General features: G+C 36.4%; 1 protein-coding gene across 3 annotated transcripts in view; it reads right to left on the minus strand.

Annotated features, from left to right (window-relative positions):
* The window catches only part of WDR70 (WD repeat domain 70), a 305,870-nt gene that overhangs the window by 248,360 nt on the left and 36,266 nt on the right, over positions 1–21,244 (minus strand). For all 3 annotated transcript variants that reach the window (XM_044916946.1, XM_044916945.1, XM_021696297.2), the window contains one exon: positions 1,243–1,302. In XM_044916946.1, the coding sequence (XP_044772881.1) occupies positions 1,243–1,302 (60 nt within the window). The remainder of the gene's footprint in view (positions 1–1,242; positions 1,303–21,244) is intronic.

Below are 21,244 nucleotides of genomic sequence, written 5' to 3' on the forward strand. Positions count from 1 at the left end.
GCGGGAGGCCTGCTTCTCCCTCTCCCACTCCCCCGCTTGTGTTCCTGCTCTCGCTATCTCTGTCAAATAAATAAAATCTTTAAAAAAAAAAAATCTCTGAACTAAATGATAGGGAAGCTTCTGTTTAAGTATGAACTGTCTACAGTTCCTTTCCTAATTTACTTAAAAACATGAAAATTAGTAAAATTCTGTCACAATTTCAGAAAAATACCAGAACTCTGATTTAATAAAAAGTAGATATAAGATCACAAATCAGATGGAAATGGTTTCTTAAAACAGCAGTTCTCAGATACTTGAGTTTCAAGCCACTTTATACTCTTTAAATCTACTGAGGACCCCAAAAAGCATTTGTTTATGTGAGTTATATGTACCTGTATTTACCACAGTAAAACTTTAAACTAAGCCATTTTAAAATATTTATTGTTCACTTCATTTAAAACAACAATAAACCTACTATACTCTAACAAATATTTTTATGAAAATGGTATTTTCAAAAGCAAAAAATTCAGCAAGAAGAATGTCATCTTTCTCTATTAATTCTATCATTCGCATCATTTCTGGGTTGATTTCTACTGATTGATGTTTTCCTCATTATGGGATGTATTTTTCTACTGCTTTACATCAGACACCTAGAAAAAGGCAGTTTCATTGAAAAGAGAAAGCAAGATAATTTTATTCTTTCATTCATGAGGTTTCATTCATTCAACTACTACTTTTTTAATGGCTTTGCAATAAAATGATTTCATGTTATAACTCAAAATTTTACATTATTAATCTTTAACATAAATATAGCAATACAAATATAGAATCTGTAAGTCTAAGCAATAATAATCTTAGAGCAATACAGTAACTATTTTATATTCATTTCTTATCTCAATGTTCATCTAAAAAACGAACTCAGGCCTTTTACGATATAGAAATAAAGCTAAGGGTAATGAGAAATTTTCCCACACCATAAAAAGGAAAACTGTATTTTAGTTTCATTTCTTTTTTCACTTGTAATGTTCCTCTATCAAAGAACAAGGTTTTAAAGCCAACAATAACAATAAGTGTTGCTATTTTAAATGAAACGCAACGGTTATTTTGATTGAATAGAAATGTAATCTTTCTTTTTCTTTAATGCCTATAACTTCTGTGTTATCAGTTGATTGTGCAATTAGCCTTAATACAAATGTATCATTGGTTTACTTTTCCATGAGAGCCTTGTTACTGAGAGGAAAGAATCAAATTTTTTAAACTTACTGTTTTAGTGCCATGCTTTAGAGTTATTTCATGCGAGTCAGGGATCTTTTGGACAGGATTCTGAAAAAAGAAAATTCCATGACATCAATGAGTATCCAACATATGGGGCGGGGCGGGGGGGGGCAGGACTACATGCCACATTCACAGGAAATATAATTTTTAAAAATTGCATCACTAGCTTTTTACACAACGCTTAAAAAAAAAAACAGGAAATAAAATTTCTGAGAGTATCTTCTCTCTGCACTTCTAGATAGACTACAGTTGTTGAGCTGATAATAAATGTACCTCAAATCTCAAAAAAGATAAGACTAAGAAACTCTTTAGGTTGTATGGAACCGTAAGCCCTCTCAGCATCCAAATATTTAAAGTCCTCTTTTCACTGAAAATTGGGTATAACTTAAAGTGCTTAACTACACAAAATAAAATAAAATCTGCACAGGGTAGATATATACCTTTTAACTCTTGAAAGTTTAAAAATCAAAACACTGCTGCTCAAAAATAACACAAATAAGGAACTGAGTCATTCAATGATTCATTGGTTCAATAAGCATTTATTAAAGTGAGATTATTCCAGATGCTGGGTAGCATCAGACATAGCCTCTACCATTCCCCCTTTCAAGAAGCATGTGGTCGAGGAGGGGGAGATCAATCACTCTAATGCAATATGAGAAATGGTATGATAGACAGGAGGTATGGCCAGGATAATCGAGGAAAAGAAAAGATGGATGCATAAATCAGACATAAGGAATCACAGTGATCATCTGAATATGAAGTTTCATTGTTTAGTCAAGTTTCCATTATCCAAGAGCTGGGTAATCATACTAAAATTCTAGGGCCATTACAAATCTACGTGAGGATCATCTTGCAATCTACTTAATTAGATATGTGCAATCTAACAGACTTTGGTCCCTGTCTCCCCTCATTCTTTAACATCCTTGATGAATCAACCAATCACTAGTTTTATTTCATCATAAACTCTTCCCCTGCTATGGCTCTTTCTCCTCTGCACGTAAACAATTGAAGTACTTCCCATATTAGACACACACACACATACAGAATTTCCGCTACATTTACTGCTATATCATTATCTTTTCCTTTGCAATCAAGCTTCTTTACACAAGTTTTCACTCAAGTGTCTCTGCTTCCTTTCACCCCTCTACCTCTACCACTCTGGCACGTCCTTTTATTCCTAATGCCCAGCACAGTTCTTGGCACTTAAGAGACTCTCAGTAAATACCTCTTGAATAAACAAACAAGTCACTCTAAATGCCCCTGGACACTTTTCAGAACTTAACCTGCACAACTGACCTTTCAACAGCATGGCAACTACTTAACTACTTCCTTCTTCTTGAACCTGTTCTTTCCTGGGAGGAAGCAGGCTCGACAAGAAGCCAGAAAAGCTAGGGTTTTTATTTGTATTTTTTTTATAAGGTTGAACATTCTTTTTAACATTTTCTTTTATTTATTTTTTAAGTAAGCTCTACACCCAATGTTGGTCTTGAACTCACAACCCCAGGATCAAGAGTCGTGTGGTCTAACTGAGCCAGCCAGATGCCCCAAGAAAAACTAGGTTTTTCAATCTAGCCCTGCCACTCAATAACCCTGTCATAACTGCAGGAGAGTTACAACTCTATTTCCTCATTTGTATACAGAGGATAATAGCACCTGCCCTTTAGGTTACTATGAGGCAAGTGGTTTAAGCCTTATAATGCAGCATTCAGCACAAAGTAGGTGCTCAATAAATGACAGCCACCCTTTATTCTAAGGCTCACCTCCTATGTCGCCTATCATATCATCTTAGTCTATTTCCAGGCTTCCCTTCCGCCTTAACTGGCTAATTCCTACTCATCCTTTAAGATTCAATTGAGATGTGACCTCTTCCTGGAAGCATTTCTCAACATTTCAAACTCTGGGTTAAATGACCCTTCCATGCATTCTCATGTCTCAGACAAGGAGATAATCTCTCCTTATCTCGATCACAGAATTTATCAAAATCCATTTTAATTTTTGACCTGTCTCCCTCCCCACCACTCCGTAACCAAATTGCAATATGGACACTTCTCAAAGATTGTGTATATCTATTATTATCTCTGAATCCCCAATCCACAAAACAGATGGTGTATGGCAGACAAACACAAAAGTGTTTTGGAATTAATTAATGGCCCAATGTCTACCTTGTAGATCACATTAGATTGTACTTTTTAATTTACTTTCAAACATTAATGTTTATGTCCATAAAGGAGAGCAGGCGCTATCCATCAGATCAGCCTGGCAAGTGACAATAAAGGATAATGGAGGTTTTCAAAAAGTGAAAACTTTAACAACCAAATGATTATACCCCAGACCAAAAGTAAATTTAAAGTTGCAAGTACAGGGGTGCCTGGCTGGCGCAGTCGGTAAAGCATGTGACTCTTAATCTTGGGGTCATGAGTTCCAGCCCCATTCTGGGTGTAGAGATTACTTTAAAAAAAAAAAAAGTTGCAAGTATAAAGAATTAAAGGCAGTTTTGTTTTAGACTGTCTGCATCTCAGAGATTACTGTAGTCTACTACCACCACAATGCAATGAAGAAGATTAAGAAATGAGAAGACACTGAACAGGAACCCTAACCTCACAGTAACCTAAAAAACTGCTGGAGAGTATACAATTTACTTCAATACAAGACGTTACAGTATGGTTTACTATGCTTTGGAAAAGGGCTGCACATACCTTGATTTCAGAGATACCAATATTCCAACACAAATTCTAAAATAATTTAAAAGTCGAACAAATGAATTCTGGACTACCCCTATATTAAATTATGTAAGCCACTGCTCTCTTTGCAGTTGACAACATTTGTAAGCAATAAAAACTCATGTATAAGTGCTAAGTACTCTTACAAAAAAACAGGAGAACAGTTCAAATGTTTCACTTAGAGAAGATTCTATTATAGTCAGTGTCTCATTTCATAACTAATTACTTTTTCATCACTCAAAACAGAAACACTGTCACTAAGAGAAAGGATGAAAATTATTTCATTGAATTCAATGTACAATGGGCCTATATGTAGACAATTTCTGGCACTTAAAACTTACAAGAACACAGAACAATTTAGTATTTACATTAGGAGTGAATTAAATGTTTAAATAAATGTTGTTTACATGTAAAATCAAAGTTTTACTGGAATTCATGTAGGGCATAACTCATAAAAAGACCACATAACTGGCACAACTAAATCATCTAAAATAGTAGCAATCCATCTTTTGGTAGCATATCACTTGATGGTGATTGTTCTTTTTCCAGAACTTTTCCTAATGACTTTTTGGGATATGGCTTAAGTGTTAAATTTGCTATAACAGTAAAATATTTTCATGATTTTCACGCCAGGGGACATCACAAGCTACAAGACTTCAATGAAGTCATTTATTATAAGAATTCATAACAAAAGCTAGTCTTAATGGAAAAGGAGGAAAGATACCAGCTTTTGTTTTGGTTTGGTCTTAAATGCCAACCAAAGGATTATTTCCCAGGCTCTTTGGTTTGCCCTCATAACAAGGATAGCAAATATATCTGGAATAACATGAGCAGTTCCATCTGACATATACCCTTAAAGTATTTTCAAAAGATTTGCAAATCAGAAATAACCTTTCTGGGATAAAGCTGCCATAAGTTTAAAAAGTTATATATGTATGGTACTATAAGCCCTAATCAAAAGTCTACCCAGTAATAAAGATCTGACACAAAGTGGCTATGAATTGTGTGGAGAGAAGGAGGACTACCAACCAGGAACTTGCAAAGGAGTGCTACATTCTCCCAGAAACCATTTTGGAAATAGTTGCCCATGTGGTATCACAGAAAACCAAAATTAGAGTCTATTCTAGTATAACTCTGGAGATCCAATAGACTGACTTAATAATTATTCATCATCACACATTCTCTTAAAAAAACATTTATTATTTAATTATACACCATACACCAGGGACTACAGTTAAAGATAAAAAGACTAACAACACAGACACTGCTCACAAGCACTGTCAATCCAGTAAAGCAAAACTGACAGGTAAACAAATAGGCAACACTAAAATGTTTCAGATGCTATGACAGAAGAAAACACAGGGTTCAGTGCTCGATTCCATTCTGCCTGGGGAAGTAGAGGGTGATCAGAAAAGGCTTTACAGAAGAGATGCTTGAGATGCCTTTGGAAAAATAGAGGTTCCTCAGGTGAATGTGGAAAGCATCTAGGAGAGAATAAAATAAATCCTGACACTGCAAATATTTTTGCCTGGATAGAGTTTAAATTGCTGGGCAGGAAAAGGGAAAGGCAGTGACGAGGCAACTTCTAGAATGGGAGAAAATGTCTGCAAATCATATATCTGATAAGAGGTTAATATCCAAAAATACAAAACTGCTACAATTCAACAACAACAACAAAAAACAACCTGATTCAAAAATTGGCACAGGACCTAAATAGGTATTTCTCCAAAGAAGAAATACAGATGACCAACAAGTACATGAAAAGATACTCAACATTACTAATCATCAGGAAAATGAAAATCAAAACCACACTGAGATACCAGTAACAGGATGGCTATTATTAAAAAAAATAAGAAAAATGTTGACAAGGATATACAAAAAATGGAACCCTTACACATTGCTGGACAGAAATGGGGCAGCTGCTATGGAAAACAGTGTGGTAGTTCCTCAAAAAATTTAAAATATGATTCAGCAATTCCACTTTTGTGTATACACCCAAAAGAACTGAAAGCAGGCTCTCCAAGAGATGTTTGTACACCCATGTTCATAGCAGCAAGACAACAGCCAAAAGATAGGAGCAACCAAAGTGTGAATAAACAAAATGTGGTGTATATATGCATATATGTGTGTGTATATATATATATATGAAATATATAATGGAATATTATTCATTCTTTAAAAGGAAGGAAATTCTGACAATAAAACATGGATAAACTTGGGGGACACTATGCTAAGTGAAACAAGCCATAAAAAGAAAAATACTGTACAATTCCTATGAGGTATCTAGAGTAGTCAAATTCATAGAAAGTAGAATAGTGGTTGCCAGAGTTGGGAGAGAGGGGAAAATGGGGAATTACTGTTTCATGGGTATAGTTTCTGTACAAGATAAAAAAAAGTTCTGGAGACTGAATATACGACAATGTAACACTATTGACCTGTATTTAAAGATGGTTAAGATTTGGGGGGGGGGGGGGGTGGATGGTTGAAACAGGTGATGGGGATTAAAGAGTATACTTATGATGAGCACTGAGTAATGTATAGAATTGTTGAGTCACTATATAGTACATATAATATAGCACTGTATATAATATATACACTAATATACTAATTAGTATATATAGCTAATATAGCACTGTATGTTAACTATACCAGAATTAAAAGAAAAAACTTAATAAAATGTAATAATTTTTAAATAAATAAAAATAAAAATGGTTAAGATTATAAATTTTATGTGTATTTTATCAAAGCTCAAAAAGAATTTTCATAAAGTCCACATAAGCAAAAAAAAAAAATTAAAAGATGCATAGTATTAAGCCTGAATACTTCTTAATGTTCTAATAAACTTTAGGTAAGCTTCAAAATAAATCATTTATCAAATGTTTAAAATCTTCCTCCAAAAATGGAAAGTTATAGGTCTAAAATATTGCAGGAAGGAAAGACAATTTCCTATCTAATTCTCACAGCTGGTTCCAATCTTTCAATTAGTAGTATTCCCAAAACACCTCTCAATTACCCTCGGTTTATGCCCTATTGCAAGCTGCAATCTTGGAGAACGTTTCTCAGTAACATGACTTAAAAGTATGTTGTTAAATAACTTTTTATACTTGTGTTAAGGCTGAGAAACTCAAAAAGGATAGGTCATTCTTAAATTTTATCAGAAATTATATTATTTTTTAAAATCCGTTACATTATCAATAAACACAAAGATGACAATTTTCTTACCATACAACAATGCAGGTAATAAGCCAATAGGATTTATACCAAAAGATACATTTATTTTCAAAAGCTACCATGAACATACGCCTTATCATTCCCTGACACCCTAAAATTTTGAGTATTTCTGCTCTTATTTGCTACTTCTGAAGACCTGAAATCTAGACAGGACTCTGCAATTAACTCCACTGTAACCTGCATTAAGTCACTCAGTTGTCTAGAACCTTAGCTTTTTCACTTATAAAAATGAAAAAATCAGGGGTGCCTAGGTGGCTCAGTCATTAAGCGTCTGCCTTCAGCTCAGGTCATGATCCCAGGGTCCTGGGATCGAGCCCCGCATCAGGCTCCCTACTCAGCGGGAAGCCTGCTTCTTCCTCTCCCACTCCCCCTGCTTGTGTACCTTCTCTCACTGTATCTCTGTCAAATAAATAAATAAAATCTTAATTCATGACATTCTATGATGACATGGTTTACCTTAAACTTAATCACATCTGAAACTATGAACACTCCCCCTATCTCACTGAAAAGTCCTTCTCTGACTGCTATCTTCTTCACTTCTCTCTGCACTGCTCACTACCATGATGTTACCCTTCTTAGGTTGTTTTTCTTTGAAAACTTTCAATGGTTCTCCATTGCTTTTAGTAACAATCAATAACTTTTCACAGCATTCACACATTTTTGTTTTAGAAATTTTCTGCAACATTTGACTACTGTCCCAAGTTAAGTTTAGAAAATTAATGTTTTGAAGAAGTTTCTGGTCAAAGGGTACAAACCTCCAGTTACAAGTAGGTTCTGGGGATCTAATGTACAGCATGATGACTTGAAATTTCCTAAGAGAGTAGATCTTAAGTGTTCTTACCACACACACACAAAAAGAATTATAGCTGTATGAGGCTACAATTGTGTTGTGATGTGTTAATTAACCTGACTGTAGTAATCATTTCACAATTTATACATATATCAAACCACCACATTATACCCTTTAAATATATATAATTTTTGTCAACTACACCTCAATAAAGTTGAAAAATAAATAGAATATTACTAAAAAATAAACAAACTAAAAAAGGACTGGGGTGCCTGGCTAGCTCAGTCAGTAGAGCATGTGACTCTTGATCTAGAGGTCCTGAGTTCCAGCCTCACATTGAGCAAACAGATTACTTTAAAAAAAAAACTTCCTATATAATTATGGGGTGCCTGAGTGGCTCAGGTGTTAAGCGTCTGCCTTCGGCTCAGGTCATGATCCCAGGGTCCTGGGATCGAGCCCCGTATCGGGCTCCCTGCTGGGCAGGAAGCCTGCTTCTCCCTCTCCCACTCGCCCTGCTTGTGTTCCCTCTTTCTCTGTGTATCTCTCTGTCAAATAAATAAATAAAATCTTAAAAAAAAAAACTTCCTATATAATTAAAAAGCAGTTTCTTATAAGATACTAATATCTAGGGGCGCCTGGGTGGCTCAGTCGTTAAGCATCTGCCTTTGGCTCCGGTCATGAGCCCCATATCGGGCTCCCTGCTGGGCAGGAAGCCTGCTTCTCTCTCTCCCACTCCCTCTCCTTGGGTTCCCTCTCTCGCTGTGTCTCTCTCTGTCAAATAAATAAAATTCTTAAAAAAAAAAAAAAAAGATACTAATACCTAAAGAGCCTAACAGTAGTCTTATTATTTACAATGGTACTTTTCTATATATTACTTATTAATATATATATAGTAAGAGCCCACCCTTACCCACAACATTAACTACTCCAGGCAGGAATGGATTAAAAAAGGAGTTGGGCTTGCCAGTTGGGCGGTGGTTTGTGGGAGAGTGTTATAACAGAAATAAGAAGGAGCAACTTGGCTTTCTAGAACCCCTACAATGAAACTCCTCCCTCCCACTCCTTCACTCCCACCCTAAAAAGCCTTTCTTTGACAACTATAAACAAAGGTCCCGGGTTTTACCATTTGCCCTACTCCTAAAAAAAAGGCCCACCTCCACCATGTCAGTGGCAACAATGTATACATCATTCCCAAATCTTCACAACTTAAATTAATTATCCACTGAAAGCCTCCAGTCCCTAGCCTCCTGTCTACAAAGAGTAAGTATTTATTAAAATGATTCATTTGGGAAACAAAGCACAGAGTTGCTGTGATGACCAAATTAGTTAATGTGACAAAGTACTTTATAATTATAACCCATTATGAGTAAGAAATTATTATGAGCCTATGACTACAAAGGTTTTTTCTGAAAGTACGTATTTTAGAAACTGTTGGGAGACCTGGTATAAAATGCCTTGAGATAAAAAGGTTTCACCAAGTTTCAGTATCTCAGATATGCAGTGCAGAATTACTTCGACATAGGTTATGTACTATACTATGTTGAGTTATCTTTAAGAGTTCCTATCTGTTTTTTAAAAAAAAATTGAGTTACTGCTTGTGCAATCTGTTTCTATTCAGTTAAAGATGCACGGACTAGGGGTGCCTGGGTGGCTCAGTCGTTAAGCATCTGCCTTCGGCTCAGGTCATGATCCCAGGGTCCTGGGATCGAGCCCCGCATCGGGCTCCCTGCTCAGTGGGAAGCCTGCTTCTCCCTCTCCCACTCCCCCTGCTTGTGTTCCCTCTCTCGCTGTCTCTCTCTCTGTCAAATAAATAAAAATTTAAAAAAAAAAAAAAGATGCATGGACTTTACTAACTTTAACGACAAAAGGTGCCACAGCATGAGTTAAATTAGGTAAAGGATTAATTTATTTGGGAAAACAAAAGAAGCCTGAGCCATAATAAATTTTTATTAAATTTACCTGACACTGAGGTATCTTTATCCTTTACCTAACAACACTGCAGAATGGATACCATATCTGATTTAATATAACTTTCCATACATGCAAAAGCATGTATATGCTTCACAATTGTCAAAGGGACAGTGAAAATTAGAAACATCTTAAAAACCAATCTATACAGGTTCTCTTGGACAATTCTACAATTCCAGCTCTAGCAATTATACATCCTACTCATCCCACCAAATATGGAACAAACACAGTATTAACGCTTCATACTTACCATAATGTCTAAAGCCACCACCACCATAACCAAGTATTTTAAATCGCTCTTGAGCATTTCTTGCTAAAGAACAAACACAGATTGTGGAGAGGATGTGGAGAAAGGGGAGCCCTTGTGCACTGTTGGTAGAAATGAGAACTGGTACAGACACTCTGGGAAATAGTATGGAGGTTCCCCCAAAAAAGTTAAAAATAGAACTACCCTATGATCCAGCAATTGCACTACTAGGTATTTACCCAAAGGATACAAAAATACAGATTCAAAGGGACATATGCACCCCGATGTTTATAGCAGCTTTATCAACAATAGCCAAACTATGGAAAGAGCCTAAATGTCCATCAGCTGATGAATGGATAAAGAAGATGTGGTGTACACATACAATGGAATATGACTCAGCCATCAAAAAGAATGAAATCTTGCATTTGCAACAACATGGAGAGAGCTAGAGTTTATTACGCTAAGTGAAATAAGTCAGTCAGAGAAAGACAAATACCATACGATTTCACTCATGTGGAATTTAAGAAACAAAACAGATGAATCTATGGGAAGGGGGGGGGGAAAAAGAGAGAGAAAGAGGGAAACAAACCATAAGAGACTCTTAATGAAAGAGAACAAACTGAGGGTTGATAGAGGGAGGTGGGTAGGGAAGACTAAATGGGTGATGGGTATTAAGGAGGGCACTTGTTATGACAAGCACTGAGTGTTGTATGTAAATGACAAATCACTAAATCTTATTCCTGAAACCAATACTGCACTGTATGTTAACTAACTAGAATTTAGATAAAAATTTGAAAATAAAAAAATAAAAAGAAACAACTTAAAAGCAGGAGAGAGAGGAGAAGCAAGTTTAGAAAGAAGTGATATTTGGGGCACGTGGCTGGCTCAGTTGGTAGAGCACGCAACTCTTGATCTTGGGGTTGTGAGTTCAAGTCCCATGTGGTATAGAGAGTACTTAAAAATAAAATCTTAAAAAAAAAAAAAAGGACAAAAGTAGATTGTTCACTTGCCATGTCCCCATTAGTCTGTAAGATCCTTGAGGACAAGTACAATGTCTTAGTTGATTTGTATCTGTAATACCTAATAGTATACTGTAGGTGCTCAAAATATATCTTCTTAACTGAAGATAATAAAGATTACCTACTAATGAAAGCTTGTTTTTAAAAGAAAATAAGTGAAATCTGTGAGGAAAAAAATAATAGACAATCATATTTGTACTTACCATAATGTGTTTACATATCCCTCTAAAACATGGGGACATATATATCAACTATTTATTTTCATATCTACTCTTCAAATTTTTCTGTGTACTTTCAAAATAAAATATTTGAAGCCACAGGCAGATTTAATAAAAGCCGTACCTAATAAACAGTAAGAATCCCAAAATAAGGAAGACACAGGTACTGTCTTCATGAGCTCAGAAGCTATGAAAGGTACACACTTGTAAACAAATGACTGTATCACAATTATGATCATTTTATCGTAGTTGTGAATGCCCTATGTAAATCATACGCAAAAATGATCTCAATATGTATCAAAGACCTAAATGTAAGAACGAAAACTATAAAACTCTTAGAAAAAAACAGGAGTAAATCTTCATGACCTTGAGTTAGGCTTCTTAGCTGTGACACCAAAAGCACAACCAACAACAGAAAAAATAAATTGGATTTCGCCAAAATTTAAAGTTATTGTACTTCAAAGTACACCATTAAGAAGGTGACGGACAACTCAAAGAATGAGGGAAAATATTTGGAAATCATATGTCTGATAAGGGACTTATGTCCATAATATATAAAGAACCCTGATAACTCAACGATAGACAAGTAAGTCAATTGAAACAGGAAAAAGATCTAGAGACATCCCTCCAAAGAAGATATACAAATGGCCAGTAAGTACAGGAAACAATGCTCAAAGTCATCTCGTTCTTTAGAGAAATGCAAATCAAAATTACAAGATATTACTTCACACTCACTAGGACAGCTGTAATCATAAAGACGAACAATAACACATGTTGGTGAGGATGTGAAAGACTGAATCCTCATAGACTACTGGTGGGATTTTAAATGGTGTAGCCAGTTTGAAAAACAGTTCCTCAAAATATTGAACACAGTTATCATATAACCTAGTAATTCCACTCCTAGATATAAACCCCCCAAAACCAAAAAAATACATCCATACAAAAACTTCTACACAAATGTTCATAGCAGACATCCATCAACTAATGAATGCATTTAAAAAAAATGTGGCAATACTGGCAATAAAGAGGAATGAGGCACTCATACATGCTACAACATGGATGAACCTTGAAAACATTACACTATGTGAAAGAAATCAATGAAAAGAACACTTATTGTATTAGTCCAGTGATATGAAATCTCCAGAACAAACAAATCCATAGAGAAAGAAAGTAGTGATTGCCAGGAATTAGGGATAGGGTAGTGAGGAGAGAATAGGAAGTGAAAGTTAAAGAGTGCAAGGTTTCTTTGGGGGAGGAGGAAAATGTCATAAAATTAGGTGGTAGTGATAGTTGCACAACTCCATGACTATACTAACACTCACTGAATTGTATACCTGAAAATTGTGAAATTAGTACATATGAATATCTCAAAAAGCTGTTATAATATAAAATAATAGAGGAATATAACTAACACAGAAGTAGCATAAAGAAGGAGGTATTCAATTCTATTTTTGTGGCTCAGTGAGGGTTTTCAAAAAGAAAATGTTCTCCTTTCACAAGGAGAAAAGCTAGATCCTTAAAACTGAAAAGGTTCTTCCCTGATGAAGAAGACAGGTCTGTCTCAATGCACCCCACAAGGGTCAATGCTTACATAGCCTGCCAAGTGAATGGAGTTGTACTAAGTGCTGGCCACCATCCAGAGACAAGGAAGAGCATACTGGAATGCACAAGAGTCAGGCATATTCCAAGACTGTTCATAGTTTATATGGATGGGGCATGAGGTAAGTGCAGGAGAGAGGCAGGGTGGGTTACAACCAGAGGTAAAGGAGAGCGTAAAGTTAAGCACACAGATTCTGGAGCAGATTCGCTAGATTCAAAAGCTCGCTCCAACGTTTACTACTGGGTGGCCCTGGGATAGTTACTTAGCATCTCTGAGTATCAGTTTCCTTATCTGTCAACAGAGGATAATAGTACCAGGAGTATTAAAGGAGTTATTTCACCTTCAGTGCTTAGGACATTACTGCACAAAGTATCCACTGTCAGTAATATTATTTGGTTCTAGATTTGAGCATCTGCTTATTTCTTTATCATAAATCAAAAGGAGACTGCAGAGACAGAAAACTGTGGCTTAACAGTGAATTCCTGGTTTGTTGGAGCATCCCTTCTTACGACAGTAAAAAAATCACGGCTGTGCCACTAACTTCCTCATTTATTCAAAAAAGCATTTAATTCCCATTTATACTCTGCAAGGCTCTTGGGATGCAAAAGTGAATAAAGACTCCCTGATTCTGATCCACATCAGTAGTGAAATGGCAACATTACCAACCAACAGCTGCCTGGTAGACTATGTGAATCAATTTGGTGGTCTTGGTCTTATTTCAAATTCACAATTAGCTGCACTTCTAGCACTGAGCACAAATAGTATGAACAAAATGTTTTTCCAAATAAGGATCAAGGTTTATAGAAGAATAAAAGTAAGCTCTGTTGGAGCTGCTTCAATATGTACTTATATGCCATTCTATCAATTTGGTACTTAAAAATAAAAATTTATTCCAATGCAAACTTTACAATCATGGAAACAAGAAAGTACCTAATTCCACGAAAAGACAAATTATATCAATTTTGGTAAATATTCCTGATTTTCTAGAAATTCTTTATAATGGCACTTTTTAAATTGTAAGATTAAAGCACTGAGAAATCTCAAAACTGACACAATTTTACTCATGTAAATAGAAAGAGTGAAAGATCAAGGGACCTGTTTTATTTTCAAATACTGTGTTTATACCTACTAAACTGACAAACTGATGTGCATTTTCTATAATTATCTTCTTTAACATTTAGAGGAGTGCAAAAACTAGTTACATAACCCTCATTCTTAAGACTACTTATTGTTGGGAAGGCAGAAGAAAAAATAAAATCTATAAATAAAGCAACTAAAAGAAAAATTTTTAAATAATAAACTGAGTGGGATGCCTGGCTGGTTCAGTGGACAGAGTGTGTGACTCTTGATCTCGGGGTTGTAAGTTTGAGCCTCATGTTGGGTATAGAGATTACTCAAAAACAATATTGTTAAAAAATAAAATAACAACAAACTGAAATAAGAAATGGGGGGGGAAATTATACTGAATTAAGTTTTTTTAAAAAAAGGGTTAAGGTGAAAGGAAACATGAGTGAAACAGAGCCAAGAGGTGAGGCATATGTAGGAAGATGTTAGGATCTAGAAAGAAAAACGAAATGAAAACGAAAGATAAAAAAGATTAAAAATTCCACATAGATAAATAACAAGCGAAGGGCTTTGGAAGGCCCAATTACAACAGTATTTTTTTTTTACAGCCAATTATAACAGTATTAATAGAAGTATGATGTGTGAATAATTTAACCCTCTGAACCTAGAATCAAAAATATAAAGTGTGAAAAAAAAAAAAACAGCAGTGTTATGAGCAGAGAAAGAATGGGGTGGGAGTGGGAGGGGTCATTTTTCCAACTAAAATTTTTGACATAACATGGCATAAAGACTCTATAGGACTGACTTGGGCAAGGATTATTAAGAGGACTGTTTTTGCAAAAAATATTCAAGTTTTCTCAAAGGCTCTTAATCCTATGATAGTCAAATCATTTACCACCCTTGTCAATATTCCTTTTTTTACTTAAGAACTGGTGTAACTCAACTAAATCCTCATTTGACAATGGCTTTGGTAGAGCAAAGGACATCCTTAACATCATTTCCATAGACTTAATGACAATTTACATCTGCAAGATTTGCAACTTAATGTACAGTATATACATCATAATGACAGAAATTTACCAGAGTAAATAAACTTACATGTTAAAACAACTTGTAATTAAGGAGACTACAATCGGTCAGATAAAAAGTACCCTCCTGCCTTCCTCATTGCACTTAAATTATGCTTTGTATTATTTGCATAAACTAGTCCATCTTTGGGGGCACCTGGGTGGCTCAGTCGGCTACACGTCCAACTCTTGATTTTGGCTTGCATCATGAGCTAAGGGTGGTGAGATCAAGCCCCGAATCGGGCTATGCGGGGAGTCTGCTTAAGATTCTCTCTCCCTCTCCCTCTCCCCTACCCCAACCCTGTGCATGCACACGTGCACTCACTCTCTCTCTAATAAATCTTAAAAAAAATAGTCCATCTTCATCACTACACACTAACTATTGCAAAGAAAGAAAGAAAGAAAAAATGGTTCATGCTAGCAGTGTCATTCACATTACAATTACACAAAATATTTGTTGGGGGAAAAAAAAAGCCATTGCTCAAAGGCAGAAAGGACACACACTAGTGATTGCTCCTGGCAGCCACCTGAGAAGATACAAAAGCCTACCTGGCAATGGGAGCTTAAAAAGAACCGCAACTGGGGCGCGTGGGTGACTCAGTCGTTAAGTGTCTGCCTTTGGCTCAGGTCATGATCCCAGGGTCCTGGGATCGAGCCCCGCATCAGGCTCCCTGCTCAGAGGGAAGCCTGCTTTTCCCTCTCCCACTCCCCCTGCTTGTGTTCCCTCTCTCGCTGTCTCTCTCTGTCAAAAAAATAAATAAAATCTTTAAAAAAAAAGAAAAAGGACCGCAGCCTTTTAACAAAGGAATTGTGGCAGGACTAGCCTACAAATGTGAGGGTGAGTACTGACTCCTGAGCTTCTAAAGGATAATTGTGACTATATCAGAAGCTAGCTTTGATTCAGTGAAATGTTTAGGGTCAAGAGAGTAACTCCGACCACAGCCAAGGATGGCCATTCATTGAACAAATACTCCTTGAGCATCTACTATGTGCCAGGTACCAGTCAAGCCACTGGGGATACAACAATAAAAGAGACAATATAACTGCCCTCACAGAACTTGTATTACTGTGAGGAGAAAGACAACAAGCCAATAAACAAAAAATGTCAAACAATGATAACTACCATAAAGCAATGTCAGAAAAAGCAGTGCAGTAGAGAGAGTGGAGGTACTTACATAAGGTGGTCAAAGAGATAACACTTCCACAAAGATCCAAATAAAAGAGGGAGTCATGTCTGAGAGCTATTTCGTGTAGAGGAAAGAGTAAATAGAGAAGCTCTCTGAGGGAAGAAACATAGTTGCTAAGAGAAAAGCAGAAAGGTCACTGTGGGTAGAGAAGAGTAAGCAAAACAGGGAGTGGAAGGGGATGAAGTCAGAAAGATGTGAAGAGGCCAAGTCATGCAGGCCTTAGAGGTCAAGGCTGGGAACTTGGATTTCTTAACATTGTGACAGGAAGAAATTGGAAGGTTTACTGACAGGAAAGTGACAAGGGAAGCAGGGAAGTGATAAGATCTGACATCTGTTTTTAAAAGTTTGGATTATTCTGGTGATCAGAGAAATATAAACTTTCTTATTTGACCTTATAAACTTAAATCTTAAATTATAAAGAGGCTATCCTTAACCTTCCTGCCATTGAGCCTTATCGTATACTTACTGACTTAAAAAGCTTAAAGATACAAAAAAAAAAAAACCCTGTAAATATGTTAAAATACTGTCAAATCACAAAAGAATATTTATAATTTTTCTGCATTATTCTTTTTTAAAAAATGATTATTCCAGCATTAATCTCAACCTAAACCTCACTTGTTCCAATTTATAGAAGACATTGTTTATAAGATTCTTTTTTTTTTTCCTTCCACTGTAGACAGGAGACAGTTCAAGTAAAATGGATTTTTGCCAAAAGCCAAAATGTCTCTATTGCCCCCTAGTGTCCACCTAAAGAATGAAAGCCTTCACACATTTGCAGCTTGGAAATGGTAAGGAGCACATGCACTGGATTTTGGAATAGAGCTTCTAGCATCCTCTGCTGACAGAATCTTGCAGGTGTAATTAAATTGTTGTTTTAAGGAACATTAATTTCCTCTGAAGTTAAGATCATTAAGCTTCCTCACATTTTTTTTAAAGACTTTTCTTCCCACTCATCTGCAATTAAATTAAAATTGGTCATTAATCAAATATGGTAATGATAAAGCCCTGCAATTCTGAGTGCTTAGTATGTGTCAATCTCTATCTTAAGTGTTTACTTAACTCTTTCATTCTCATATCAACTTCTGAGAACTAAAAGAGAACTTTGACCCACTGTTAATTCTTCAACCTTTCCCTATGCATGAAGGAAAGAGATGGACTGATACAGGTGGTTGGCAATGACCAAGGCCAAGGGGATGAGAAGCCTCAGACCAAAAGTCAGAGAAGCACAGTGGTGGCCCAAACTTGGACTCTTCACCACAGAACGTGCCAACCAGAGAGTCAGAGAAAGTTCATGGAAAACAGGTGCTCACATCTAGCCTTTAGCTACAGTCATAAAAATTCAACTTTCAGTTTTCTGCAGTAACAGGAAAGAGGATAGCAAGGCTAATGAAAATCCTCAATAATCCCAAAGTCTCAAGAAAAAAAACGAAATCTTGCCATTTGCAATGACGTGGATGGAACTAGAGGGTATTATGCTAAGCGAAATAAGTCAATCAGAGAAAGACATGTATCGTATGATCTCACTGATATGAGGAATTTTTAATCTCAGGAAACTGAGGGTTGCTGGAGTGGTTGGGGGTGGGAGGGATGGGGTGGCTGGGTGATAGACATTGGGGAGGGTATGTGCTATGGTGAGCGCTGTGAATTGTCTAAGACTGTTGAATCACAGACCTATACCTCTGAAACAAAGAATACATTATATGTTAAAAAAAAAAAATAGTAGGAAGGGAAAAATGAAAGGGGGGGAAATCGGAGGGGGAGATGAACCATGAGAGACTATGGACTCTGAGAAACAAACTGAGGGTTCTAGAGGAGAGGGGGGTGGGGGGCTGGGTTAGCCTGGTGATGGGTATTAAGGAGGGCACGTACTGAATGGAGCACTGGGTGTTATATGCAAACAATGAATCATGGAACACTACATCAAAAACTAATGATGTAATGTATGGTGATTAACATAATAAAATTAAATTTAAAAAAAAAAATCCCAAAGTCTCCATTTAACTATTAGTTAAAACCTTTTTTACTTTTTTTTTTACTTTTTTTTTTTTAAGATTTTATTTATTTATTTGACAGAGACAGACACAGCGAGAGAGGGAACACAAGCAGGGGGAGTGGGAGAGGGAGAAGCAGACTCCCCGCAGAGCAGGGAGCCCGATGCGGGACTCGATCCCAGGACCCTGGGATCATGACCTGAGCTGAAGGCAGTCGCTTAACCAACTGAGCCACCCAGGCGCCCAAAACCTTTTTTACTTTTAAAAAAATCAGAATCAGGCACAATAGATACAATTTAAAAATTATTTTTTACCTCTTTTCTCTGACCCTACCAATTCGAATTTTTGTTCATTAAACTCAAAAATAATAATAAATCTTCAAATACTAAATACTTCTAATTAGTTAACAGTTGATGTAGTTTGTCAAAGTTGAGTAATGGTTTGCATACTGTTTTCATTTGCATTCTATTTGAAAGAACAATTCCATTACCACTGTAGGTAAGTAAAATGGAATAAAGGAAGAAAAAAAAAGCGAGCTTGTCATCAAAAGAATTATGATATACAACATTAACATTTCCATTCCAGTGACCTCAACAGTAGTAACAATAGACCAACTGCTAACCAGCAACTGAAGTAAACTGAATATAAAAAACAACAAAAATTAATCATAACCAGGTGGTATAGTTTTTACTGTACCTCCAATTATGTTCTCTCATAATTTTCATTCCAATTATACAGCTACCAAAAACTCATTCTTTAAAAGTTTTGTGACTAGAAGGGGGCACAAAGAACTATTTGGGTGATGGAAATGTCCTACATGTTGTTTTGGATGGTGCCTAAACACAAAATATACAATCATTAACACTCACCAAATGAACCCTTAAGATCTGTGAACATTATCATATATAAATTATATCTCAATAAAAACAATCACAATTCCTTTTTGTCAGACTGTTTTAAGAAGAGAAAACTATAACTTTTTTTGCCTCACTTGACAGGTAGGTTCATAAGTAGTTACAGTCTATACAATTAAATTACCTAATTAATATCATTTGACTCATAGAGCACCTCCTAAAGTTATTAAACTATTATATAACTAAATTATATATTCAGATAAAAAATAATAAAAAATAAATTGTAAACTTAGGAGAAGGCAAACATAATGGTTCTTCCAGAAATAGGTATCTTTATACATTTCTATATTCGTTATTTCCTCTGTTCATTCCTCGATCCCTACTTCCATTTTCCATGTAAAAACTAAGTATTGCTAAGTCAAAGAGAGAACACTCTCAAATGTCATAAAATGAACTGTTCAATTATTAAAGCTAAATACACTCAATCCACTTGACAAATATTTACTCTGTATGTACTGTATAAAGACACAACACCATAGGTTTTAAGAGTTTTAAAAAATTACTGAACCATTTATATACAAGCCCCTATACTTGAGATCATTACAAATGATTGCAAAGTGGAGGCAGAGGAGTTAAGACAAGCACACATATAATGCATTAACAAGGCAAGTAGTTTGTGTTTGCTGTGGAAGGCAGAAACCAAGCCTGGGAAGTAAAAAATGCAGTTGGCATCTGGAGAGGTTGCCTGGAAGAAATCACAGTTGAAATGGTCCCTAAAGGCTGGACAGAATTTTAACAAGCAGGAACTAGAGCACTGGGAAGGAAGCATTAAAGTTTTGACCAGTACCAACTCAAAACTCTGTTAGGGAGAATTAATGGGCAAACAGGAACTGCTAGGTCTGATACATTTAAAAAATCAGACCTTCCAGGGGCGCCTGGGTGGCTCAGTCATTAGCGTCTGCCTTCGGCTCAGGTCATGATCCCAGGGTTCTGCAATCGAGCCCTGCATCAGGCTCCCTGCTCAGCGGGGAGCCTGCTTCTTCCTCTCCCGCTCCCCCTGCTTGTGTTCCCTCTCTTGCTGTCTCTCTCTGTGTCAAATAAATAAATAAAATCTTCAAAAAAAAAAAAAAATCAGACCTTCCATATATTAGCCTATATGATGAAAAATTAGATATATTAAGAAATATATCCTGAATTACTGATACAACCAGTGCTAAATGGGAACTGAATTATATGCCAGTTGTAGAAAATAATAAAAGAGAGCGGGAAGGAGGTAAAACTCCTCTTAAAAAATGATAATCATAAGACAAACCATAAGAGACTCTTAATCTCAGGAAACAAACTGAGGGTTGCTGGAGTGGTGGGGGGGGGGGGGGGGATGGGGGAGCTGAGTGATGGACATAGGGGAGGATATGTGCTATGGTGAGTGCTGTGAATTGTGCAAGACTGATGAATCACAGACCTGTACCTCTGAAACAAAGAATACATTTTATGTTAAAAAAAAAAAAAAAAAGTAGGAAGGGAAAAATGAAGGGGAGGAAATTGGAGGGGGAGACGAACCATGAGAGACTATGGACTCTCAGAAACAAACTGAGGGTTTTAGAGAGGAGGGGGGTGGGGGGATGGGTTAGCCTGGTGATGGGTATCAAGGAGGGCACGTATTGCATGGAGCACTGGATGTTATACGCAAACAATGAATCACGGAACACTGCATCAAAAACTTATGATGTACACTCGGCATCAGGGAAATCCAAATCAAAACCTCAATGAGATACCACCTCACACCAGTCAGAATGGCTAAAATTAACAAGTCAGGAAATGACAGATGTTGGTGAGGATGCAGAGAAAGGGGAACCCTCCTACACTGTTGGTGGGAATGCAAGCTGGTACAACCACTCTGGAAAACAGTATGAGGTTCCTCAAAAAGTTGAAGATAGAGCTACCATACAATCCAGTAATTGCACTACTGGGTATTTACCCCAAAGATACAAATGTAGGGATCCAAAGGGGTAGGTGCACCCCGATGTTTATAG

Source organism: Neomonachus schauinslandi, chromosome 7 (assembly GCF_002201575.2).
Source record: "Neomonachus schauinslandi chromosome 7, ASM220157v2, whole genome shotgun sequence".
NCBI lineage: Eukaryota > Metazoa > Chordata > Mammalia > Carnivora > Phocidae > Neomonachus > Neomonachus schauinslandi.